The sequence below is a fragment of the Chamaea fasciata genome, unplaced genomic scaffold, assembly GCF_029207755.1.
Source record: "Chamaea fasciata isolate MVZ Bird 193981 ecotype frontalis unplaced genomic scaffold, bChaFas1.0.hap1 SCAF_7, whole genome shotgun sequence".
Classification (NCBI taxonomy): Eukaryota; Metazoa; Chordata; class Aves; order Passeriformes; family Sylviidae; genus Chamaea; species Chamaea fasciata.
In genome coordinates, this window is record NW_027094092.1 from 54865104 (window position 1) to 54892442 (window position 27339).

Below are 27339 nucleotides of genomic sequence, written 5' to 3' on the forward strand. Positions count from 1 at the left end.
TCTTTTGATATTCCAGTGTTTTGCTCTTGAAACCCAGCCTTTCAGGAGGCACCGTGCTGTTCCTAGAAGCCATGTCCTTGAAAATTACAATATCAGTGGGAAACTGATTTCTGCAGTCATAGCAGACTGGAGAGTTATAATTCAAAAGCACAGTTAAAACTAACAAAACTTTCAGGAATATGTGGTCCAGTTATTTATTTTCAAGCTTGACTTAAAGTTGGTAAGCATTTGGACCATGAAATCTACGGGGGGAAAAGTAAAAACATAGGAATACTGAGCTTCATATGCAATAATAATTCTAGTAGTTGAGATTTCTGCTGTTGACAGCATTAGTTGTTTAACATTTTCCAAGTCAGAAATGTGATTTTCTTTAGACCCATCATAAATAACAAGGAGAATAAAATGAAGCATCACTAAGACAAATATGCTGGTTATAGAAACGAGTGCTTTATCTGCAAATTAAAATGACCCTCTGTGAGCCTTGAAGAGTAGAAGGCAGCTGTAATAGCTTATTAGAGTGTTTGGATTGTTTCCAAATTTTGTTTGAGAGTCCGATGAATCAATAGGTAAAAAGGAAAATGTACTGTAGCCACAAATGATTGCTGATGTTGATTGGCTGGTGGCTTAGCAGAATTACATAGTCTGTAAAAATATAAATTATAGTAGGAACAAAACAATTACAGTTTAACAAGAGTATAAAGAACTGAGGATAAGAAGTGGGCAAACTAAGGCTTGAAAAGGCATATTAAAAATGTGATTTTTTTTTCCCAAGAGAATGATTGCCAACACCTATGTGCCTCGTCTGTTTAAACGGTTAACCCAATTAGAAGCACGACTATGAACACAGATAACAGGCTGTGAGCTGGTCTTGTTCTCTGCTCTGGTCCTGCACCTCGATGGGAATGACAGCCTTGACTTTTGTAGCAGTAAAGGAATGTTAACTCCTGTCTCCTGGTGGTCTGCCAGTAGCCAGTGGTTTCCCAGCAATCATTTCAACATGTCTCGTATTAATGGAATAATAAATCTTTAATTGGCGTTACTTACAAATAGCACCAAATGCCAAGAGACTTGGGATAAAGTCATGGGAGCTTCTGTGAGCAGTGGTGCAGGATGATGTGGAGAGCGGTTTGCCGAGGCAGAGAGGCAAAGTGGGGCTCATCAAAGAGTTGTTTAGAATTTGCTGGGTGTTTAGATACTGCATGGGGCAGCTGAATGCCTTAGATGGTCTGCCTGCCACTTATATGCTCTCCAGGGAATCATGGACAGATCCTGACAAGTTCCATCATCCTCCATTTTTTTATTTTAATGCAAGGGAATTGTCTTTTTCTCCCTGTGATTTCCCTGTTTGTTTTCAGTTCCGGTTTTTTTTCCCCCTTGGTTTTTTTTTTTTTTTTTTTTCCTCCCTTCTTCTTTCTCAGCCTGTTTGCAGCCATCCTTTGAAAAAGGTTGTGTGTTTCTGCCATATTTGGATAAATATTACAGCCTGATCTTGTGTCTGGCTCAACAGCTATTTGTATGGTAAGGATAAGCACACAGACACACTCCTCTGTACAGACTGTTCTACCTAAGAGCAGCACAAACTCTTACAAATAATGTTTACAGGATGTGAACTTTAGGGATATAGGAGGTACTAATGTTTTTTTCTTCCACAGTGAAGTCCACCATGCCCAGCAGGAGAAATAGGGTAGAGTCTGGTGCCCTCTTGTGACTACATTGAACTTCGGGAAAAACATTATCCTCTGACTTAAAAGCGGTCAGAGCTTGAATTACACTGGAAAACACACACACACACACAAAATTATCCTAAACAAAAGCTGGAAGTATAGAAGAGGATGAATTAACCTCTCAGTGTTACTTCTGAGATGAAAATTTTACGTGGTTCAGAATAAAGGCAGTAGAGTCACAACTCATAGTTGACTGATCTGTTGATTATTTCAAAGATATGTTGCTCTCATAAAAACTTTTCTTCATGCTGTTCAACTGGATATGATACTGAAGGATGGACAAGTTAGGGTTATACATAAATACTGCCCTACATCATGAAAGATTATGCTCAAGCTACATTTCTAAATGAAGAACTCCCCAAATTCTCCAAATTCTGCGGGGTTGAAGTAGTTATGATCTGAAACCGTGGTCCAGCAAAAAAGGTTCAGATTCACATTTAATTTTCCACAGCCTTAAGGGAGGAGGAGGATGGCTATTTTTATGGCTTTGGTTTAATTTCACATTGATTTATTTGAAATGGGTTTCAGTATCTCCAGAGGTTAAAAAAAAAAAAAAATCAATCTGGGATTTTCCCTTGTACAGTGTTATTTCTTATCTTGGAATTTGACTAAGAACTTGCTCTAGTATCTGAAACTGAATGCTAGGAAGACAAAAAGGGAACTATTTAGTATAATTTCCAGCTTCTCCCCTCTCATGAGAGGGGAATATTTCTGGTCAGAAAAGGGAATGACTCATCCTTTAACAAAGCAAGAAGAGTTCACTCAGCCTCTCATTAGGGAAAGCCCTATGCTGAGTTATAAAATCAAACACACTTTTGAATTCTGATTTTGTGTAAACTGAAGTGGCCCTCTGACCTTTAGTTTCCCATCAAAGCTTTCTGACTTTACAGTCTGCCTGTATCTGCTTCACACCACTGTGTACAGAGGAAGATTCTCATTTGTCCTCTTCCTGTTTCTGATGAAACTTCAGATTTGTTCTTGGCCTGTCTAGAATCTCCTGACTTTTGCCGGTGGGCCATTCCCGCAAGTCAAGACAGCAAGAAGCTGGTGATACTCCTGAGTTCCTTTGCTGTTTAATGTACATTTTTCTTCCCTTTTCCATATCACTCCATCCAGTCCTGAGTTTAGTGTGAAGCTTGTGCATTTGTCCCCTTTGGGACACAGCTGTACCTGCCAGCGATGCAGTGATGCACCATTCCACTGAGAGCCTTATTTTAGGAAGGATTTGAACAAAAGAATGAGAGACAGTTAGAAACCATACATGCCACTAAACAGAAAATTATAGGATTTTTTTATACCTCATCAAGTGTCCTGTATCAAACACATTGCCTCATCACCTATAAATGTCAAACATACAAGAATAAAAACTACCTGTAGTGGATCATATGAGCCTCATCTTCTTGACTGTATTTAAGAAAGGCAACACTCCCCTGCCCCCAGTTAACCAAATCAATAAGTAATAGTGCTGTTGTCTCAAGTGTATCAGACTATCAGAGACTCACCCCAGAAGACTGCTACTAAGAAAGTTCTTCCCAACTCATGAAAGTAGTGTCAGGAAGGGAAGAGCTTGAACGGCTGAGTCCACATGGGTAGATCTTCAAGAATAGAGATTTTAGAGGTTATTGCTGGTGGCCTCCTGTGTACAGCAGTGCTATAGTGTTACTGATGTCTTCAGTCCTGTAGCCAGACAGGTACTATGAGCCTTGCGAGTGCTTGGCCCTGAGTGTTTCCAGTCTGGAAATCAACTCTGCAGATCAGTATCACTCTTATCTTTTGAAAACAACAAGACACCTCCAAACACTAGAATATCACAGTGAAGAAAATCTCAGCAAAATCCCCAAGGGTCTAATGCCCATGTTACCAGAAGGAGACACAAAGTTAAAATTAAAGTCTGCATTTTTTTTTTTTGATGCCCCAGCATAAATAGAAGCAAATCAAGTACTTTGAATCTGACCCTGAAAGTGCTGACTAATTAGAATTTGTGCTTTAATACCTTATATTTGCCTCCACACTGTTCACTGCTCCATTGCAATAAGCTCTGAATATGCACAGACACACCTGCTCATGCTTTCTAGTATCTCCTGCAAGGGCTTGTTTTTTAAACCGAGGAGCTAGACAATGCTCAAGGGAAGAAATGTCACATTTTACAGATGGGGAACTGTGATACAGGCTGCTGCATTTCTAAGTAGCTTTCTGAACATGGATATTTGCATATTTGTTCAGAACATCTGTGACTTAAGGTTTACAAGGTTTTCAGGACTTTGTACATCACACAGCACCCTTCTCCCACAGTACCTCTCTTTTCTTTGATTCTTCATTGCCCTCAAGAAAATATTTCAAGACAGACCTTTGAACATAGAGGGATGCTCTGTGATCATGGGCTGAAATGCACAGACCCTGTCACTGATGGAGACTGCCAAACAGGATGGATCATTTCATGGTGCAGCAAGAGGTTGCTCTTGTAGACAATATTCATGTGGTGTTTTGTAAAATTTTTATCACGTCGTATCATATCTTCTCAGCAGACTTTCTGTCTGAAAGGCTGGTTTTTGCTTCCCTACCTCTTACAAGGTGGAGTAAGACAGTGAAGTCCTAGAAGTTATCAGTGATCTGAATTACAGATTAGACATAATGCGTTTGGAGCCCTACCCTTTCTTACCAACAGCTCGTGATGGCAGCTACTAACAGCTATTAGCAAGGTATAGTATTAGTCCAGTTTGAGATAACATTTCTCTTTTTGTGCTTCACATTCTTGTCACTTAGAATCATGAGGCCATGCTGCATCCCTGCTTCAAACTGAAGCGCCCTCTCCTGTGCAGCGGTTCATTTTGCAGGGAAAGAGGCAGAGTAATGCCATACAAACCACCCACTTCCAACAGGTACTGGAAGAGATGGAGAGGACTGGTATCACATCCTCTAGACCCGGGTGCAGAAGACATGCCGGGAGATCCAACTCCGGGGATGCTGGCACCTGTGTGCTTCCCTGCATGCCAAAGAGGTGAAAAAATTATTGCATCTCTCTGATTCAGTCTCTCCACTCTTATTTGCTACTGTTAGTTTGTGCTGGTTTGAAAATAAGACGGGCATTCCAAACTGTCAGGGAACTTTGGCATCTTTTCACTGTACAGAGGAAGTTTCCTACAAGACCTGTGTCCCACAGTATGAGTGGTAGAATTACAATATCCTCACTAAGAAAAGCCATTAGGTTGTGGATGTTTCTGAAAGCCTGGTTCTGAGTTAGATTTCATCACTCAATACCCAGCAGAAATTTGACATTAGGTTGTGAGAGCAGTCACAAAGTCACCAACTGCAGAAGAAACTTGTCACACGTAGAGAGTCTGGGTTCATTCCTATGGGCTTTTGCCAGCTTTGCAGCAAAAATTGTAGCAATCCTCTTGCAGCAAAATTTAATACAGAAGATGAAAGCACTTCTTAGTCAGGAATAGAGTTTTATAAATGAGTTACCCTAAATATTACTTTAAAAAATTGCAGTCTTCAGATAAAACTTAAAATTGATGAATAAGCAAACAAATCAAATATATTGTCTGCAAAAACTAGTTTGGCAGCTCTAGTTCATAGCCAGAAATTATTCACTTCATGTTTTATAGTCATACTTAAAATAATCAGCAATGAGCTTATCTCCCAGGTATATTATAAATGTCTGAGACACATGTAAAAATAAAATGTTTTATTTATACAGTAGCCCACTCTTCTTTTAGTCAAATGATGAAAGTTATACCTGAGTAAATGCTGAGTATAAAAGAGTGAAATTTTCTAATCCTACCGCCTTACACTAGTGAGCAACTTACCTGCTCTGAGCCTTATGTATGGGGACCTGGCCATCTAAAGACCAAATCGGGAGGCACAGCCTAGGTTTGGTTCTGTACTCAGATCTCTAACTCATCTTGTAGCTTGGGCTGAGCTGGGGAAGTTGGGAGCCAGATCCAAATGGGTACAGATCCAAATGGCTGTCTTGAGAACTGCTGATCTGATGTAGCAGGTGACCCTTTCTTCACAGCATGAAGAAGTCCCTGAGGGCTCAAAGGTGGTATCTCTGCAGGAGGAAACCATGGAAAGGTCCACACAATCAATCCACCCCTCAGATCTGCTCTGAACTGAGAAATGCCCTTTGCTGTGTCTCACACTTGTGCCAGTGCTGAGACATTTCCTTTGCCTGAGTGGCACAGTCAGATACTGTCTGACAAAAAATAGATTGTGCACTTGAATTATCAGACAAGGAACAGTCACTTTACCCGATGAGGTATTTTAACAACATGGAATGTTTCTTGATGCCCTCACTCAGCTATAAAGCTGCTTTTCTGTTTATCCAAAGAAGTCAGCATTTGCAGTTTTCCCATGTGGATACACTGCTTGGTACCAGGCCCCTAACTCCTTCAGTAATCTGTCACAGAATATTTTAGTTTGGAAAGCACCTCTGGAGATTATCTAGGTAAATTTTTAAGTTAGATCAGGCTGCACAAATCTTTGTCACTTCTAAAGCCTTTGTTTCAGAGTGTGTCTGAACAAAGAAACTCCAAGGATTTTCATTAAGAGAAGATGCATAATGACATAGTAATTTAGAACAGCATGCAACTTCACTAAGGCAGAATGCAGCTGTTGCATCAGACCCTGATAATCTCCAGCCCCTGCATCTATGGCTCTGGGTTCCAGTGTTGGTTCACAGATTTGTAGAATATTCTGAGTTGGAAGGGACCTACAAGGATCATCAAGTCCAACTCCTGACTCTGCACAGGACATCGAAGAATCACATCATGTACCTGAGAGCATTGTCCAAATGCTCCCTGAACTCTCTCAGGATTGGGGCTGTGACCACTGCCCTGGGGTGCCTGTTCCCGTGCCCAACCACCCTCTGGGTGAAAAACCTTTTTCTAACATCTGATCTAAGTCTCCTCTGATTCAGCTTCAGGACAACCCTCAGGTCCTGTCACTGTCACCAGAGAGAAGAGACCAGTGCCTCCTCCCTTAATTCCCACCATCATGAGGAAGTTGTAAACCATGATGATGTCTCCCCCCAGTCTCCAGGCTGAACAGACCAAGTGACCTTCAGACACTCCTCATATCCTCCCCTCCAGAGCTTTCACTATCCTCATGACCTTTCTTTGGTTGTTCTCTAATATCTTAATGTCTTTTTTTATATTGTAGCTCCTAAAACTGCACAGAGGACTTGAGGTGAGGCTCCACCAGCTCAGCGCACAGCAGGACAATCCCCTCCCTCCACACCCACTTTTTATCAGAGGAAAATCATCAGAAATGTTTAAATTCGTTGAGGTCAGTAGCTAACTTACATCCATGTCAATCAGTTCAGAAGCCTGTACCTCCTTTTTTTTCTAAATTAACTGCTTTTATTCATTAAAGTTTGCTTTCAGACTATGAAAATCCTGAGGTCGGGGCACTTTGCATGTGCATCTTCTGAGATGAGTCACCAGTGCTCTCTCTGGCAGGGGCTGTCATGAGAATTCTTTAGCAATGGAAAGTTACAGATATTCAGCACTTTTTAAGTCTCTCCTTGATACATTAGAGAATTTGATCTCTGAGATGCATATAAAAATAGAAATCTAGAATATTTAATTAGCACAACAGAATTTTACGTCTTTCCAAGAAACAACCTCCAATTTAGTATTATGTGGACTACTTTTGAGACAAAACCATTTCACAGATAAATACCAGAGGAGTCATTAAATAATAAAAAATGATATATGTAATAAATATAATAAACTGAGGATATATAATTTTGGCATAATGGTACAAAAATAAGAATATATAAGAATAAAACATAATATACAAAAATATCTATAGCAATATTAAGATAATAAAAACATGATATACAAAAAATATCTATAGCAATATTAAGATAATAAAAAGTATTGTATTTATATTAAGACTGGTTAATATTAATTCAATGCAGAAATGTCAACATCAATAACAATTTCAACATGTCACAGAAATACAACACCACCAATTAAATGGAATGAAGCTATGAAACGCTCTACAAACTCCTACTCAAACTGATTCATGATCTGTCTGTTGATGCACATAAAAAGATGAAGAAGTTGTTCAGATAAACATTGCCAGATTTATATCATTCTTATTTTTTAAATTCTTATTTGAAGGCACAAGGAACTACTATCAATAAGTTATTTATAAGACAAGTGGCAGCAGCAACAATGAAATTTGCCCCAGCATATTTGAGGGAGTTCCCAGCTGTGGGAAGGAAAGAAGGAAGGACTGTGCTCTCCAGAGTGCCAGCCTTCCATACCATCTGTGAGCCTACCCAAATCTTCTACACACTACAACACAGTAAAAGTGGGATCAATAACCAAAGGGAAGGGTTAGCTTAGTCAGAAAAGAAACATGAGTTCAACACATGTTTGGAGATGGCATAAAAGCAGTCCCTGACTCCCCTTGGAAATGTATACATTTTCTGTATATTTCAGTGCATTCTGAATCTGACTGCAAAACAAGTAAAATTTACTAATTATAAACTATGAAGCATTAGAATTGTATATTTAAAGAATTTCAAGGCAGTGCAATATCTTGACTAATGCAGCAGCAATACTGTTGGTCTGTGTTATCAGGCCATTTTTTTGCCCTCTAATTCTCCTGGAATGTGTGAGGTACCTGAAGTCACATACTGGAGTACGAGGAAATTGTTCAAGGCTCTTGTTGAAAGACTTACTCATTTTTAATATTTTCCACTGGTTAACCACAAAAGTTAACAGCAGAGCACATGTATGAGAATCTGAACATAAACTTCAAGAAGCAAAAATTTCAGCCATAAGAACAGTACATTGTTCTCCTCAACAGTGCTATTTTTTCATTTTATTTTGCTCAGAAGATAAAACTGGTTTTATTTCATATGAAAAAAAAGAGTCAGTCCAAAAAATAAGCTTTTAAGATCCCAAATTGAGTCAAAGTAAATTACTTAGTTTTTTTCCACATATCCTTAGCAAAGCAGTATTTTCACCAATGATACTGATCGGCAAAGTTTATTGTAGGAGACAAACAGAAATGTGAATTATTGCTCCCACAGTGTCCTCAGGGAGTTAATGGCCCATGCAGGACATGCAAGATGATGTCAGCACATAAAAATTTGTGTCCTGCAGCTGGCACTGGAAACTTCTTATTTGTTCCAGCAGCTACCAGCTAGCTTCCACTTACTTGGTCTATGCCAGTAGTACAGGTCTTCTGAATGTCAGATGAATCTGTTATTTCTTTATTTTCTTTTCTTTGGCCTACTTCCTCTGATTCTTTCAGAGGAATTTCCAATTTTCTGCTCTCGGTATTGGGATCAGTGGATGAATTTAGCTTGGATGAGTTCCATCTCAATCTTCTCAGGCTCCTATAACAGTCTTCTCTGACGTTTTCACTGACCAAAACGTAGATGATTGGATCAGCAACACCGTTTGCAGTGCCTAAACACAGAAACACTGTAAAAACTGGATATATCTTATTTTCAAATGGACATGGGCAGTCCTGATTAAGTAGAAAGTATATGGCTCTTATTATGAGTACCACATGGTATGGAGCAAAGCAGATCAAGAAAATAACAATAATGGCAATAGCCACATACTTCACTTTGGTTTTCTGGCGACAAGTCAAGATGCCGCTTCTTTTTATAGTTTGGAAAATTTTGTAGTTTGTAAAAATGAGTATTGTGAAGGGTATGGCAAATCCAACTAGGAACCTAGCAAAGCTGAAAGAAGCCAGTACTATGGTAAGAGGCACTGTCTCAAAGCAGGTTTCTGTACAGTTTTGGTTATCTTCCATGAAAAATACTGGTGTGTGGACTCCTGCAACTGCAGCAAAGAGAACACAGACTACTATGATGGCCTGTTTCTGTTGTCTTCTCCCCCTTGTTTCCAGAGAATACATCAGTGCCACGTAACGATCCACAGAGATGCAGCACAAAAGCAGAATGCTGAAGTAGATATTGCAGAAAAAGATGAATCCTGTTACTTTGCAAGCAGTGTCACCCATGGTCCACTTGTGCCCATTTTGCACATAGATAATCCAGAAAGGCAAGGTACTTAAATACATCAGATCACACAATGATAAACTGAAAATGTAAATGGCAACTACGTTATCCCTTTGGATTTGTACAAATGTAAGCAGAGAAGTTAAGCAATTTGCTGGAAGGCCTATAGCAAAAACGATGCTGTAAACAGCAACCAGAAGTGTCTGACTCTGTTTATAGGGAATTTCTGTGCAAGTGGAGTTACAAGTTTTGTTTAGACAATGTTCCATTATTCTTTCTTCAGCTGATATTTCCTGCAAATCAGAAGAAGGTGGAAAGTTAGCATTGCATCACTTAAAAATGTGTCAGTAAAGGTTATGGTCCCATAAGTGCCAGCTTGACATGCGAGTGGAGCAAGTGGGATGGGGGATGTTTGAAAGGTGCCTCCTCTGACACAAACTGAGAAAGAAAGGGTCACATCCCTCCACCTCTGAGAGTTGGACTGGATTCTGGAGGGTGTATGGAAGCTCTCTCAAGGGGGGTCTGAAGTTCTGTCCCTGGACATAAAATTATCCGTCTCCTTTTTGTCAGTTCCCATTCTAAAATCATACCATAAATGCTAAAACAACCACCATTCCTCATGCCATGTACCACCTACACTCAAAATCTCACATGGGGATCAGCCAACAAAAGTAAGGTAGATGAACATGAATTTGCAGAGCAGCTTAGACATGTTTTTTAAAAAAGCTGGATTCAGTATTGTCCCATCTTCAGAATGACTGGAGAAAAGAATCCTCGCTGCTTTGTGGAGAAAATGGCATGGTACTCAGACCAGTGACAGGACCTGAGGGAATGGCCTGAAGTGGTGTCAGGGGAGGTTTAGCTTGGATATTAGAAAAATGTTCTTAACCCAGAGGGTGGTTGAGCTGGTGTTAACTTACAAACACAGTAGTTGCAATAGGGGCAGGTGGTGACAAGTTTTTTTCTGCTTCTGAGCATTTGCCACCTTTGGCGGAGGAGGACGGGTCTCTTCCGGGCCACCTATCAAACTGCTGTGTAGATGGGATTAAAAGTGCTTGATTTCAGGGTCAGCAGTGGTTCCTTGCCCAGGCCTCACCTGTGAACTGGCATACAGAGCTTGTCCTTGATTCAAACACGCATGGCAGTATGAGAGCTGATGTACACCTGCACACCACAGAGAGTCTTGTAGACCTCCCCTTCCATGGTAAAGCACAACAATACAGTTCATAGTCAGGCAGATGGTGACAGCCAGGGCAGGGACAATGGCACAAGTCACACACCACCTCAGTTACTCATCAGCTTGTCTAGCCCACACACCTCAATAAAAGCACCTTCAGGAGTGGTTGAAGGTACTCCCTCCTCCCCTCCTCCTGGCTTTGCACACTTCTCTTGAGCTTGTGCTTATCTGAATATTCTCCTTCCTGTACAGCTTCCCCCAGAGCAGTCAGTGGTGGTGCAGGGCAGGAAACAGTAGAAGAGTTCTGTAGACACATGGCTCTTAATGCTTGTCTTCCCTCCTCCCCTCCCACTTTTGCCCCAAGTCTCTTTCCCATGCTCAGTGCCCATGAGGGAGCGTCAGGAAGGAGACGCCTGTGACTTTCTAAGCTACCTGCCTGGAGCAGGATTTTCCCTTGGTATTTGACATATGGACTAAGCCACAGGGCTGGGGCTGAGCCCAAGAGACGTGTACATGGCTGTCAGCTGCCAGGTGCGACGTCTCAGCTGACCACGTGCAGCCACAGGCATGGACTTACACTCCACAAGAAAGGTGTTAAAGGACTGTCCTGAAGCTTTGGCCTGTCAGCTTGGGAGCTTGTAGAGCATTCCTGCTGGGAAGGATAAGTCCCAGCCCAATATAAGGAAGGAGGAGAGGAGGACACCCATTTGCTCCACTCCTCACCTTCTCCAGGCTCTCCACCCTATCCAGGGAAGAGTCTTCTTCCGCTGGCCACTGCATCCACCCCCAGTTCAGAGCTTCCCTTGCCTCCACTCAGTTCTCCAGGCCTGCAGAGAGGTTTCCCCCTCAAACTGAAGATCACAAAGACAATTTGTGAAATTTCTTGTGGTGACATTTTCCTTTGTGTTGACACACCCTTAAGGGGAGGGAAATAACAGCACAATCCACCCTGTGATTAAAGTTAACTTCTCTGTGTCTCTATGCCCCCCCTTCAATTTAAACCACATTTATATCTTATTCTCAGACCTTTAGAGTTTAATAGTTTGATGCTTGGCTCAGCCCAGAAGATTGCCAGTTCTGTCTTCCTCTGGGATGTCAAGGCTAACCTCAAATATTAATTAAAATGAACAACAATAATTACACAGACAAATAAATTATACACCACTTTCTCTTAATATTTGTGACAATCAGTTTTGGTTTGAACACCACACCACTTTCTATTAATATTTGTGATGCTCAGTTTTGGTTTGAACACTAGAACTCAAGAGATCTATCACACCCAGCAATTTCAAGCATTTACAAAAGCTCAGATGTAGTGAGGTTGACAAGGATGAGCAATATCCAAGAACACATTTGTGGGATACAAACGGTTTCAATAAGTTATCTTTGCTGCACTGTATTGTTCAATTGAGCAAAGCCTCTCCAACACAGCTGCTTTCACCTTTTATGGCCTATCCTGATCTGCTAGGTCTCACCAACCATAACTAGGCGTTACAGCAGGTAGTGGCTGTGTTTTCATCAACAGCTTAACCAATTTCTGTCTGCACTCTGAGGCGTCTTGCTCTGTGAGAGTCACTGCACAAGACAAACCGCAGTTATCATGTGCTTGTTTTTCACCTTCAAGATGTGCAAAACATCTCATCTTCCAGGACAGAGAGATCAAGAAGCACCTGAGCACAAATCACTGGAAGATGGGGTAATCTGCTAAGATTTGCTGCATGCCTGTTCTGTATTTACACTCTTTCATTTCTAATGTTCTTGTGTTGTGTCCTTGCTGTTAGGCAAATAAATAATTACGTTTCATACTCCTAAAATGTAGATGGTCCTGCTGCTTATTTGGGCCAGTTGCGTTAATCTTTTCTCAAGAAAAATCTTTACAGTAACACTGAAGTGCAAAAAAAAAAAAAAAAAAAGGGAAGTGAAAACAAACAGGAAAGCAAAAGGCTTTACTTAGTCTATTTATTTTTTGTTATTTGTGTATGAACTGCTCATGTGAAACTGTTTAAAATTTCAAAGGAGAAGTTGGAGTGATAAAAGTAACTACTATTAGAAAAACTGATAAAAAGAAAATTACTAATATGGCTACAAGGAAGAGAAGGACAAGTCAAAAAATGCACAATAGCTGGACAGAGGCTAGTTGAAAGTCTTTGGATTAAATCACCTGAGATACACAGGGACAGAAGAAAAAAAAAGACACAGTGAAATCGATAACATAAGTACAATTATATGAGCAAACCACATTAATTCATATATTTTTTATTTTCTAATATTTTTTTCATCATTCATCTTTTTCAGGGATAATTGTTAGAGTCTAAAGTTTTGAGGCATTTGTGTGGATATTAGGAACAATTTAAAATAACCGCTATGATGGTTAAAATTAAAACAAACTTTCCCCTTCACACTTTCCTTCCTGTCCCCAATAACTGTAGAGGAAAACAACCTGTGCATCTTAAAGCATATATCAGCCTTCAGTGAAAAAGGACCTGAGTTTCTCTTGAGGGATTTTGTGTTCTTTCCTTAGTAAAATGTGGTGCTGGAAGGATTTGACACAAGGGTGCCAGCTGGACACTCTAATATTGAAACACATCACTTCCCAGATGTGACATTTACGCCACCTACAATGCTCGTCACCAGCAACGTCACTCCTCCAGCATCTGAACCTGGGCTTCTCCTTCTCATGCAGAACTTACACTACCTGCCTGTAAATTATCAACTGATTAACTTTTGTCTCTCTTAACTTGAACATAAGAAATTGCGGTGGATTATTTGCTCTGCTGTTCTTGAAAGAAGGAAAAATGTTTATGGTGTCTTTGAATAGAAACAGATCATGGCCCATTTGCCCAGCAAATCAGTGAACAGCTTTATTTTTTTTTCCATTATTAATAAAGAAATTAGTAGAGGAAGTAACTCCTATAAGCAAATCTCAGCATAAAAAGGAGAAACAGCCATGGCTCAACTGGGTTACCCATCAGACCAATCATTTTTACTGACACACAACACAGTGGTATTTGAAGCTATGTAATTTGAAATTTGAACATAAACCCATGTATTTTCAAGCAACACCGTTTCAAATTTGAACATAATATATGAATATAATCTTGGCATGATATAGTTTCAAAACTCTGTTTAGAAAAAAAAGTGTTTTAAAGCTTTCCTGGGAATTCTGCCTGAGCACAACTCTATTATAAAATATCTTTCTTCCACTGGTGAAACAGGTGCCTAGTCCTGATTAAAACAAGTTACGGGGCATTTGTAGGCTGAAAGCAGCAAGAATGGGATTAGTTATACAGCCTTTAAAATGAATTCTATATTGTAGATATGAGCTATAATGCAGATATAAGCAGTCTTATGAGGATATCAAAATAAAGATAATAATAAATATAAAAATAAAGAAGACATTTGGTAGAAGAGAGTAGTTATTAATAAATTGCCTCTCTGGAAGTGAGGAGCTCAGCAATCTTTCCTGATGAGGGAAATATACTTGATTTACCTCAAGATAACACCGTTCATAGATGTGAACTCCCAATGACAGTAGATTTTTAAATACCTAAGTGCAGGTTTTTACATAAATCCATACATCCACTTCCCCCTTTCCACAATCTAGAAATCCCACAATAGAACTGAATGTGCTAATTTGCTGAACTGAGCAGCTGTGGTTTTACCTGTCATAATTCAGGTTTGACAGAGGCCCAGTTTTAAGAAGTGATCCTTCCCTAATCTGGGTCTCCTAGTGCCATGTTACCTGGAGAGGGACTGCACAAGAGAGAGGAATGTCTGGTGGGTGGGAGAGAAATATGTTGACAAAACATCCTGATACTGGGTTTAAGATCATGTTATTCAACACATATGAAAGCGGGTAAAACTGCTTAAATGCCATACATTGTAGGTAGGGGAAGTTCACAGGTGAAAATTAGACCCCAAAATCCACCCGTACCAGGGGCCTTTTTTCTCTGGTCTCATGATTCAAAGGCTCTGAGTCAGGATTTTGGTACTTCACACCTAGCAAAGTTTCTCAGTCCTCCTTGAGTGCATCAGAGTGCAGCTATTGCAGGGCAGATTTACACCCTGGTACCTATCAGCTTGTGTGGAGAAGATCCCAGAGGCAGAGGAATGGCTCCATGGCCAGGAGAAGCATCAGGAAGCCCAGAAAAGCTGTCATAAATTTGAGGCTAAACTATAAAGTCTGTCCAGTCAAAAAGCTGAGGAAAGTGTAGGTCTTGGAAAAGCGGCAGTGAAAGTGAGAAACTGAGAGCAGCTCTGCTTCACACCTGAAACCATCAGGTACTCAAGCTCAATGACTCCCTAAGGCTATTGCAGCTTAATTGGTGGCCTCGACATTGGGGGCTAATTGTGTATCACTTCTGTTCAAGAAGTGGCTCATTTGGAAACCCAGCTGACCACACTTTCCTACTGGCTTGTGCTGTAACTACAAAGTTTTAGAAGAAGAGGATGAGAGTGATGATTCCCATTCCGCTCTCCTGTGTCAGGATGCTCAAGGATGCTAAAGTACAGACAAGTGCCAGCAGATTTGGCACTAAGGGCTTATTGGTGTATGGATACTGCTCTGGATTCCCAAAAGAGCAGGCTGGGATGTTGGAGAACAGGCTGGGATACCAGGGAACTGGCTGTTTTAACAAGGTGAGGAGGTCTGGCTATCTGGCACATTGTTAGAGGTGAATATGTCTTATTGCCAGGTTTAAGGAAAATCTGACTTCAAGCAGATGAAAAAAGAAGCACCAAGACCTATGTCCAAACCCACCAGTGTACCCCTTAAAAAGGGGTGCTCTGTTATCCTTTAGATTTTAGGATTTCCCCAGCATCTATGTATGGATATCTTCCTCCTTATTCCTTCAAACAGGAGACTCCTGACAAATCTTTGGTACCTGCAGTTAGAAACACACTAAGAGCCATAGAAAGGCCCAGTGTAGAGCCATGTCCACCCTAAACTACTGTGACTCAAAATCATCTCTGGGGTAGCAGCTGTTCAGCTGGTATTGCTGGATATTTCTGGTCTGGGTTGCTACATCTCACTCTTCAGTAAACACCAGGACGTGGCCATGTGTGACACCTGGACCAATGCAAGGCATCAAGAAAGGTCTTCAAGTCCTGAGCAACCACAGCCACCCTGTGGCCCAGAGAAGGACTTGCTCCTGCTAGGAGGAGCATGATTTGCAAACCTGTGAAGGTGGGATCTCCTCCAGGGCAGGCAGGATGGTCAGCATGGGAGCAGCATGGCCAAGGCCTGTGGCATCCCTTAGCTGGCACCTCTGTGCTCCTGTGGGGCCTCTGTGGCTGCCACACAAGAACAGGGCAGTGTTGTAGCAGAGTTGATGTGAGTTTAAGTGACCATTCAGTTACCCTACCTTGTGGTAAGTGGTTTTGCTTATTTAAGGTTGGCTGCGGATGTCTTGGTTTGTTTTTATGAATGGTCAAGGGTTGTGTCTGACCACATTGTGGTCATGTGTGCTGTTGGTCTGTCACTGCTGAGCCCTGCCCAGGCTCTGTCCTTTATTGCTGACCTGGTCACTTCCTGCAGCCTGTCATTTCCTGGGTCTGTCTTTCCCTCGATGTGGTCTCTGTATGCCACAGTTCATTCTAGCCTTTCATCATCCTGCTGCTGCTTTTCCTCCGTCTGCCCACTGCTGTCCCAGGAGATTCACAAATGGTAAATCATACCTTTTCCGTTGCTCAAGCTCCTGGAAGTCAGAGGATGCTGGATCAGAAGCAAGTGTCCAGTGCCACCAGGCAGTGACACTTACAGAGAATATTTATTAATAACCAAACACATCTGACCAAACTCCCAAATTCACAAGCTTCCTCTCTTCCTGCACTGACACCTTTACTGCAATCATTACAGTCACAGGGATCACGGGCTCTTTCTGCATCCCCAAAATGTTTGTCTCTTTCATCCCTCTTAAATCCCCCAGTCAGAGCATGTCTTAACTGTGCTGCAAAGAGTGAGCACAGACAGAATGGCCTCTCTTTGCCAGGAGTAGGAAAATGCAAAGATAGCATTGAGGTTTGACCTTGTGACAGTAGATTATCTCCCCCTGATAGGGGTCTTGGCCTGCCCTTGTGGGTCTGTATGGAAACTGTTGTGGTGGCATCATCAATACCAAAGGTGTTGCTGTGGGAAAACAGAGCAAAGAGTTGCCCAAAATAATGTCATGATCTGTCAGACTTGAGCTCACTGGCATACTGGTTGTTACTGACCAGTCTAGCTAGTTTAATCTCAAAATTGTTACTTTTGTCTAAAGTGGATGTCTCTCACCATGTAGGATTTGTAAAGCCTTGCAAAAACCACAGCCCCTTTACTTTAAACAATCCTATTTTTATGAGTGCCTACAAATGGTATTTCACAGTGCTCTGAACATAGACAAAAATATTTCCTCCTTCTCCATTTACTATGAAACACAATTTCTTGGTTCCTTTTTGTTCTCTTATTTGCTCTCAACTAATTGGAGAACTTCCATTTTCCTTTTTGACATTTGGGTCACCTCATGTAGCTACCTACTCCCATAGTAGCAGCAGGGCCTTTCCCCTTAAGCCTTTAGTGATACCAATAAAAACTGTGATGCTCAAAGATTCCTCTTTGCATGTACACACACCTCTGACATGTCTGTCAGCTCAGTCACTTCTGCTAAATCTATGGTGTTTTGTCTGAATCCTCACCTCTGATCTCTTCTGGCTCTTTATACATCTACCACAATGAGCATCTCAGTCTTTGTTGGCACACTTAGGGTCTACCCTGGAACTTATTAATGTAAAAATCCCAGTTAGTAAATATTTCTCAAAGCGTCCTGGCACTTGACAGCAAAATTATTTGTGTGATCAGGGTGAGGCTGTAAGATCAATGTCTCCCACGAGGCTTGGGAAATGCTGAACCTGAAAGAATAGTCTGCACTTTCAGGCAGAAATCTGTACAGACAGGGTGCCAAATCCAAACTTTATTGTGTCCTATGTAAAGAACTTTGGAAAATATCTCAGAAGAATATCAGTCTTGCCCATTATGTACTAATGAGCAGAATAAGTGATGAGTTTTTTGGGTTTTGTTTGGTTTTTTGTTTTGGTTTTTTCTTTTTTCATTTCCCTCCTACACCCCTCTTATTTTTCCCCACAGTGAAGTAACTGGAAGTTAAAGAGCTGCTGGTTGAGAGGCAGCAGCAGATCTAAATGGGATTATGAGGACAGGTTTAAAATAAACTCAGATGCTCTTTGGTCTTTGGCAAAATAGTCAACTCTGAAAGTATTAAAAAAATAAAAAGTCAATTTAAACTCTTGTTAGCCTCCACATTCTTACATTCCTGAGTGTCAGAGATCAGCAGTGCTGTGTGAATAAAAAGTGGAGAAAAAGAAGGAATGTAGTGTATCCAATTAGTCTTTGTAGACCAGCAGGTAAACTTGACAATTAAATGCCTGCCTTGCTTTTCCAGCAGAGTAAGGATGAAAGGCTGGATGTGAATTCTCCTGAAAAGAAACCCTATTGTAATTCTGTATTCATGGCTCATGCATTGCAGTAATAGCTAAAGCCAAGCTCACAGAAACCTCTATTCTGCCAGAATCTTCATTCCTAATAATCGTCTTTCCCTGACTGGAATTAAAGTTGATTTCTAAGAGAAATATGCTTTTTATGGGAAAGGGAATTCATAAGGAACACACGTAGGAAGAACTGCATCAACTGCAATTAATTAATACAGACCCAGCATCTACATCAATCGCAAGGAGATTTAGACTACTGTGAGGTATCAACACAATCCACATTTCTTGATCAGAAACACACGGCGTGGAGAAACAGTGACCAAAATAGAACAAAGGAAAATGCTGCTAAATAGAAGCAATGCCTTGGCTCAGAAACGGAGCACTTACCAGTTTTCTTTTCACCCTGTTTTTTGCAGAGGAGGCGGTGGAGTGCTCCACCTCGTACCGCACTCAGGCTGCTGTTGAGATAGAGCTTCCGGAATTAGCTGCTGGTGTCAAGTGCGGTCCTCAGTGCTGTGAGCTAAAATAGTTCTGTGGGCACAACTTCACAAGACTTCCTAGGTATGTCACTTTTAGCTGAGCGTGCGCTGACAGCAGAGGTTGCCCAGTCCCGGCACGGCACCTAAGAAGAGAAGCAGCCTTTCAAAATAAAGTGTTTTCTGTCAAATTGTGTCACTTGTACAGGGGTGGGAGGTTGCTTTTGTGACTGCCAGACTCTTGTTTGGGCTCCTGTTCTGGGCGTGCACCTAAATCACTGCAAACGTGCCCCGGAGAGACAAGGGACCGATGAACTGCCCTAAACCCTGCGGCTCCTAGGGGCCAGAGCACCTACCGTGCTTGGAGGTGATTACCGTGGAGCTCATTCCCACTCTGTGTGCCACACGTGGACTCACCCTGAATATGTGTGAATTGGCTGGGTATTGAAAAATGGGAAACAGTATTAGAGCCCAATATAAGGGAGTGGTGATAGGAGGGAGAACCTATTCTGGTGCCAGCTGGGACAGAAAAGGCTGAGGATGCTAAAGAAGATTTGATGGTGATTTGGGCACCTTCTGGTAGAAGAATTGAGTTGCAGGAGTTCCTTAATAGCGAAGAGCATCGATAAGAAGGAGCATATGATCTTTACTAAGTGCCCTAGTTCAGGCTTTATGGGAGGAAGGAAGAAGATCCCAGTGCTACATTGCCACCCTGCGCCTTGTTTGTGAGACCTGATCCACGTGGTTTTGCAGATGCTGTGTGTCACTCAGTCAAAGTCAGTTATTACCCGATTTATTAAGTTTTCAAGCAACTTCTCCATCAACTCCTATCGGTTCCAATTGCAGTGAGGTGCTTACAGGATCCCACGAGGGTCTGTCAGTGCTTGCAGACTGCTGAGGGCTGAGGTGGGCACAGGAAGGAACTGTAGGGTGGCAACCTAAGGCAAACAGAGAACTGAATTTATTTTTGGTATCTGTATTAAAAGTGAAACATTTTTTCTGAAATTTAATGAAATGCTTGGTATGTACTTTCATTCTGGTGTAAAAAATTTACTTTGGTTCTGTTCTGGAGAAGGTTTCTGGGGATGGGTCTTTCTGTAAAGAGCATTTTATTCTCAGGAACCAGAAGAAATTGGGAAAACAAGAGGCTGAAGCTGGTTTCTATCTGTGGAGGAGAATAGGTGAAACTTCTGTCTGTATCAGCTCAGCTTGACTGGACATAGTGCTGGAACGAATCTGTGCACTGCCTCAAATATGCGATTTCATGTTGTTCCTTCTCTGGGTAGAAATCAAACCCAAAGGACAACACAATGAAGGATTAATGTGTCTGAGATGACTACAGCTGATTTGTCTCTGTATTTGTCTTTCATTCAGATATGTGGGATGGAAAAGAGCAGAGTGCTCTCAGACCTGAAGAAGTGGAGTTTTCACTGAAACCAGTGGGCTTCTCTGTGGTATTTGTGATGTACCAGCTCACAGTCCCCATTTGGTTACAATCAGCTGTGGGGTCAAATACCTGCCTGATTGTTTTGTCCCAGATGTTGGGTTTAGGATAGTCAGAGACACATTTGCATTTTCTGGCTCGATTTTATGATGAAACTTTGAAAATTGCATGGTCCTCCATAGGGAGATGAAAGATGACACCTCACCATGCCCTTGAATCTTCCAGTCAGACTTGAAAAATATTACTATTTATCTTCTACATGCTTCTCTCAGCAGTACAGCCCCAATTAGCATCACCCAGAAGCATTCCCCTGCAAGATGAAGACTGATCCAAGATTTCATGTTGGAAGATGCTTTCAAAAACTTTTGACAAGATCTTCTCTGACTGGAGATGAGCATCAAGCTAGACCTTCTGTGAGTGGTAAAACCAAAGCAAAACTGTTTGAGTAATTTTACTCTGTTTTCAGTAGAACTAATACCAGCAGTACAGCAATATAAATTTTGGTCTGAGCTGTATTGTACTGATATCTTACCTAGTCAGTAAAAAAAGATCAGATGAAGAACCATTTTAAGCAGAGTGCAGAAACACTCTGTCCACATCCAGCTGAAGTAAATGGAAATGTTTCTTTTAACCTCAGTGAGTTTAGATTGGGCATTTTGAGAATATTTTTTTCTGCCATTTAATTTCTGGGTGCTATTTAGCTAGTTGCCTTTAAGGTAGCATGTTCAAGCAAGGTAAGCTGTATAAGTGATGTCTTCTATGCACTTTTCATCATTTTCCTACTGAGATACAGTGACTGTCCACACAATAAGAGAGAAAAGAGTCCAACCTTGTTTTAACTCAGTTCTATGTAACACAGATATTTTTTTAATATTTTCACAGCAGTACAATAGAGAAATTGCTTATGCACCACTGATCAAGTGAACAGAAATAACTGTGAAAGACTGATGGGATCCAATGTGTTTGAAAGACTTCCAGACTTGAGTTTGACTTGAGTTTTTCACTCCCCTTTTCTTTAATTTAGAAACTGTCAAGAGAAAAGCAGGTAGGATATTTCTCTGTTCCACTGCGTATGAAAATGCTGTTATGTTATCTTCCCCTGGTTATGACCAACAAGAACCTACAAGGGGAGGAAATGTCAGGTCATTTGCCTCTCCTTCCTCCACTTGCAACTGAATACAGTGTCGTTGTCATATATTGCAAAAGATTACCCAGGAAGACAATTTTGTACAGTTGTCCATCTTTTTTGTAGGTAACCAAGGTTCATTTTTCTTGGAAAATGATAGACTATGGCTTTAAATTTGCAGCATGGGAAGTGAGGAAATGAAAAGTGTCTTGAAGTACAGGTCTTAGTAGGAAACAGCCAAATGTCTGTTGCACTGAATGGGGACAGAGCTGCAGACCTGTCTGGGGAGTGCAGCGTATTGCAGGATGGCAAAAAGGACTTTATTCATCATAAGTAAGGCAGAGAAGTGCCCAAGAGTCTCTCTAGGACAGCAGTGTCCAGGGGCTAAGAAGCACAGAGCACTGAATTCTGCTCTGTGCTCCAGTGGACAAAGCACTGTATGAGTGCCCCTGCACTGGTATGATACAATTCTGTACCTAGCACAGAATCTCAGTAGCTTCTGGTTCAAACTTGCAGTGTCTGGGACAGTGGCTGTGAAGCTGTTGGTGTGGGACAGGGACAAAAGCTGACCACGGTGCTTTTATCAGTCTATGTCAGGACCAACCACAGATTGGATCCCTCAAGCCGGAAATTAAACTCTGCTAAAACCGAAGCTCAGCTTCCTCCCAGCCACTTCCTACCTGAAGAGTCTTCCCCTTACATGAGATGCATACACATGCCACCCTGGCAGCCAGGCCAGCTGAGTGGCAAAAACACTGAGCTGAGCCCAGGACTGAGCTTACATGGATTTCTGTCTGACAATGCATCCCCAATCCATAGTGTGCAGTCTGCAGGGAATGCAGAAGCCTTCCAGTCTTGCTGCTGCAAATTTAAAACACAGGGCTGTCAGTTGCTAAGATTTTTGGTTCAGTGGCTTTCCTACATGGGATGGGCAGGAAGACACAGTCAGATTCCTGCTGCTTAGTCAGGCTGCATAAATGCTTGCATCTCACTTCTGGTTTTGTGTGTAGAAATTTGGCTATTCTCCTTTCTCACTGGTGCAGTGATGTACTGTGTGCCTCAGGGGTGGAAATCCACTCAGCTGAATGTGACTGATCATGATCTCATCAAGGAAAGGTCTCTCACTCTGAAGAGAAAAGCTCTATCTATGTTTGACAGTTCTACCCTGTCACGTACTGGGATTAATATGGTCCCGGTCAGGAGCTCACTGGCAGAGCACAGCTGCTTGTCACACAGAGCTTCTGAGAGACCTTTGACACCACTGACTTCTCTGGAGCAACAACAGCCTTATCCTCTGTGTGCTAAGAGTGGAGAGGTGCCAGTCTGTACCTTAGGATCCTTGGGGTGGGGTTATATCTAACAGCTTCTTTGGGACACCCTGCTGCCAGTGGTGTGGCCAGAGCTGAGACAGCCAGTGCGCTGCTGCAGCTCAGGGAAGTTGGCTCCAAACTTGGAGTTCAGTCTCTGAACATGTGTGTTCCCAAGCATCCCAGCCCATCCACTTTGTCCTTTCATTCATCTCCAGCTGTCAGAATAAAGGGAAACTGAAAATACGAGTTAGCAGGCACCCATCACTACCTGCCACCCTGCACCGCAGGCTCGACTCTGCTGCTCACGCCACACGTGCAGTCTTGTGACAGATGTCTGGTTTTCTTATGAAAACCTCTCCTTATACTAAGAATCTCTAACACCCAGAGGTAGAGAGGTTACAGTTAGCACAGGGGAGAGGAAAAGGGTGCGGTTCAAAGAATACTCTAGAATTTCTTTTACAAACTCAAAGCAGCAGTAGTGCTGGGCCAAGACCTGAAATTTGTTTACCCTTCACAGGTCAGAGAGAAGTTCAAGCTGGTTTTGCATCTTGTGCAAACAGCTAATATGGCTACCCACAGCTCTGTGCTACTGCAGGGCTCCTGTATTTTTGGATATTAAATCTCAGGTTAATACAAAAACTGTGTCAACCGTGGAATGCCAACCAAAGTCACAAAATTCAAATGTGCCAACCAAAGTCATAAAATTCGTTCTCCCATTCCAAATCCTGAGGGAGCAGAGTGGCTGAAGAACAAGGAATTGACATATACAGAAATGCCTTGCACAAACCTGGGGTACAGATAAACCAAATCTCACTCAAACACTCTGCCATAAGTCCAAATTATTTTTTTTTTTCTGCCTTTGTTTTCCCCTTAGCCTCCTTCAGTCTGTTCTGCAGCCAGGCTGGACCCAGCTGATGCAGCAGGGATTCAAAGGGATTTGGTGGTTACATTGCATCAGCTCCTGCTGCTGTGGTCAGGGACCTTCTCTGCCAGCTCTCTGTGGCAAAGATCCCAGCAGTCTGCCTTGGAGAGCTGCCCCAAAGCCCTGGAGGTGGGTGGCTTTAGGAAGCTGGTACCCTGCTAGGGGAGGATGTCACAGAGCTGGCAGATGCCCGTGGGTGACCCCAGCACGTCTGTGGTGGGGCTCAGCACCGAGGGGCACTTTAGAGAAAAGCTGCAGACAGGAAAGCAGGAAACGTTTGCAGAACAGAGATAACATAGAAAATACTGCTCTGTGCATGGTTCGATTTACAGATTTACACGTAGAGGGGCTGCCATGTAAGCACACAGGAAAAGGAAATGGGATGGGGGAGTGGGGGGGGAGAAAAAAGGCAAGACGACAACAAAACAGGCTGTCAGGTTTCATTGGGAACAGGACTTCATGTGCTGGGTTTTTTCCTGAGCATGGTGTGTTGTGGAGGTCTGCAGTCACACATGGACACTCAGGATTGTGAGCCCTTTGCTTCCAAAGGATGTCTCTCTCTTTATCAAAATGGGCAACTTGCATCATCTTGGGGTCCTTCTGCACTGAGAATTCCCTGATGTATACAGCTGGAATCACCCTGGGCACGGCAGACCTTATCTAGAGCAAACCAGTTCCTGAGCCACTGATCTTAGCTTCAGCTGTGTGATGGAGGAGTCACAGAAGGTAGGGTTGTAAGCTCTGTGCTCTGTTGCTCAGATTTTCTCAAAAAAAGAAGACTTCAGAGGTCTCTGAGACTTCTTTTGGGGTGAACCCTCCCTTGACATGAGCCTCAGCAAGCAGTGGCATGCACACTCCTGCCAGCAGCAGGAACCTCTGTGCACAAGGGATTTTTGTGAGCCTTTGCTGGACTTTTTGTGGCACCTCAGTGGGGGAGCTCACGACCTGGGCAGGCTCTACTTTACAATTATTTGTTTCTTAATTTGGTCCACTTTCTTTGTGTCACTGTCCTCCAGTGGGGAAACTGAGGCTCATAGGTGAGTGGTGAGCTGGGTGTTGATTCCAGTCTGCAGTGGCCAGGCCATGGAACCATCTCCTGCAGTTGGAGATCAGTTACCTCTGATGTCTTTTTTGAGGCATCTCCTCTGAGTCTTGGGGGGTGTGAAAGACTCCTTACAGTATCTGCTGGAATCATAGGATAGAATCATTTAGACTGGAAAAGACCTCTAAGATCATCCAGTCCAACTGTCAACCCAGCACTGCCAAGTTTACCACCAAACCATGTCCCTAAGTTCCACAACCACACATTTTTTGAAAACTTCCAGTGAAAAGTTCAAAAAATGTATTGTTATAAGCCACCCAGTGTTTTGAAAAAAGGAAATTACCTGATGAAGATATGGTATCACTCCAACTAAAGTGATAGATTTAGTGGGGCACAGATTTGAAGATATTTTCTTCACTTTTTCTCAGATAAATTCCCTGATACAGTCTGAAAAAGAAAGTATGGTCTTCCTTGAGATTTCTAGGTATGTATACACCCCAAGGAGAAAAAAAAAAAAAATCCAAGCTTTTTCCCCTCCTTTCCCACCAGTTTTTCAGATCCTGTTACTCCATCATGATAACAGAGCAGACAACAGAAAAACCTACTGGAAATCACCCTTGAAAACACTGACTTTTGAGCTCTGGCACATTTTTTTCAGTATAAATATATCTTGCTATAAATTGGTCTTCCTATAGACACATGGGAATTTTTTTCCTGTTTTCCTGTTTAACTGTTCAGCAGTTAAGCAATGAATTTTCCTCCTTTTCCAAGCCTGATTTTCATGCCCTACTTTCCATGCTGGGAATGTACTTTTCATTTATTTGTGAAGCAACCGTATAAATTGGAAAGATTCTTTGACATTAAAAAACATCCCTTCCATCATCTTTTCTTCTAGAAGCTTTAATCATTTGGCAAATCAAATTACTCATGGAAAGACAGACGGTGAAGCTTCACCTGGTGCACACTGGGGTGGAGCAGGCAAATTTTAACATGTGACACTGGGGATGGAAAGTCTGTCTGTCTGTCTGTCTGCCTGTCTGTTTGTGGTGCATGAGAGTGATGCCTGTGTTAGCTTTTCTGGGGTGAGTTTGCAGAGTGGAGGCAGGTGGACCTTGACACCACAATCCAGGCTACCCAGATGAGGGATATTTTTGCATGAAACCTCTGCTCAGCCAAACCTGCAGGTTTCAACATTTTAAGAAATGGAAATATTTTAAAATTCTCTGCTGGTTTGGTGGCTAGCGTGTGCTGTCAAATAATGGGAAGAAAACAGATACAGCTCAGTTCTGGACTCATCTTGTGGTCTCTTTTTGTTAACCTCATCTCTGTCTGAGTTTTAGTTTTCTCTGCTTAGAAGACATCTGTGAATTCTTTTCAAGACTTTCTTTGCAGATATTTTGAGATGAGGTGGCAAAAAGATATTGTAAGAGACCCAGTTATTATTAAAAATTAAGGGAAAAAAAAGCTAGCTATAGATATCTGTAGACTTGATATTTTCTGAACCTGAGCTCTTCTCAAGGGAAACTTTTCAACAGTTTTCTTTTTCCCCAAACAACCTTGTGTAAACAATATTCCTTTCCCATAACAACAGGTGTTGTTTGCTATTTCTGTTACTTAGCCAATAGGAGAGGTGTCAGTCCTATGGACCAATAATGTGCCTTTTAGTGCAGCACGTTATAAAAGGGCCGAATGAATTGTAAATAAACCTGATTTCTACTGCCTTTTGGCCGGAGTCAAGCATCTTTCTTTTGTGTCCTATTGCGACAGATATCTACATATAACGAGACATGGAAATTGCAGAATTTTCCAGAACCAATTGCCAGTGCTCCCACTGACCTGACTGAATGAAAGTGTCACCGTGTGCTGTTTTGGCATGCACCCCACACCCCCAGCAGGTGTTTCCATATAGGGATAGGTTTAAGACTCACCCCTTGCATTTCTTATAAGGTAAAGGACCCAGAAACGTCTTTGCTGTCGTGGCAGTAACTGGCTCAGTGGCAAGAGAGAAGAACCTGTTGGACGTTGTCCCGGTTTGTCAAAGCCTGAACCTCTGTCTACTGGCAGTTTGCCAATAGAACCATCCTCAATCGTTAGGTAGATGAGAGACAGCACAAAGGAGCTCAAGGGCTTTTTAGGGTGTCTTAGCAGGGTGTCAGGGACTTCTCTGACACCTGTGCTCGGCTTTCTCTTTTGTTTCTGTAATTTTTATTATTTTTTATATATTAAACCTTTTACTTTTGCAAAACACACCTGAAGAGCAGTGTCGCTATTTTTTTTAAGCCGGTCTCCAAGGGCTGGACCCTCAGAAGTTTGATACATTGACACAAGGCTCATAACACTCTGGCCACGTGTTAAATTATATCAGTGCTGTGCCAGCATCACTGCTCAAGTCCCGGGCAAACAGGATCACTGGCAGGAAAAAGGCAGGCTGCAGGTCAGCTGCATGCTGGAGCTGCAGCTTGTGGAATGCACACAAGAAATAGATGGGTGAGAATTAGGGGTGTCTTGTTATGCTACCAAGCACCAAAGAACACAAAAATGCAAGCACACCCATAAGTCTCCCATTCCTCTGCACTTTCCTGTCTGATCAGCTTGGGTGACATCCTGGCACTTTCAGGAAAGGGAGGAAAGGGCTGTGAGGAC

General features: G+C 42.1%; 1 protein-coding gene and 1 long non-coding RNA gene across 5 annotated transcripts in view; one reads left to right on the forward strand and one right to left on the reverse strand.

Moving 5' to 3' along the window:
• Window positions 1-7087: 7087 nt before the first annotated feature.
• On the reverse strand, window positions 7088-18947 carry GPR132 (G protein-coupled receptor 132). Of its 2 annotated transcripts, XM_066188965.1 has the most exons (3): window positions 11924-11968; window positions 11621-11748; window positions 7088-10013 (listed from the first exon to the last, which is right to left on the reverse strand). In XM_066188965.1, the coding sequence occupies exons 2-3, from the start codon at window positions 11675-11677 to the stop codon at window positions 8889-8891; spliced, it is 1182 nt and encodes a 393-aa protein (XP_066045062.1). In that variant the 5' UTR covers window positions 11678-11748; window positions 11924-11968; the 3' UTR covers window positions 7088-8888. The 2 variants fall into 2 exon arrangements, with proteins under 2 accessions (XP_066045062.1, XP_066045063.1); XM_066188966.1 differs by lacking the exons at window positions 11621-11748; window positions 11924-11968 and adding an exon at window positions 18764-18947.
• A 5128-nt stretch (window positions 18948-24075) lies between these two features.
• LOC136292772 (uncharacterized) overlaps window positions 24076-27339 on the forward strand; it is a 67909-nt gene continuing 64645 nt past the window's right edge. For all 3 annotated transcript variants that reach the window (XR_010721957.1, XR_010721959.1, XR_010721958.1), the window contains exon 1: window positions 24076-24380. This is a non-coding gene — a long non-coding RNA (uncharacterized lncRNA). The remainder of the gene's footprint in view (window positions 24381-27339) is intronic.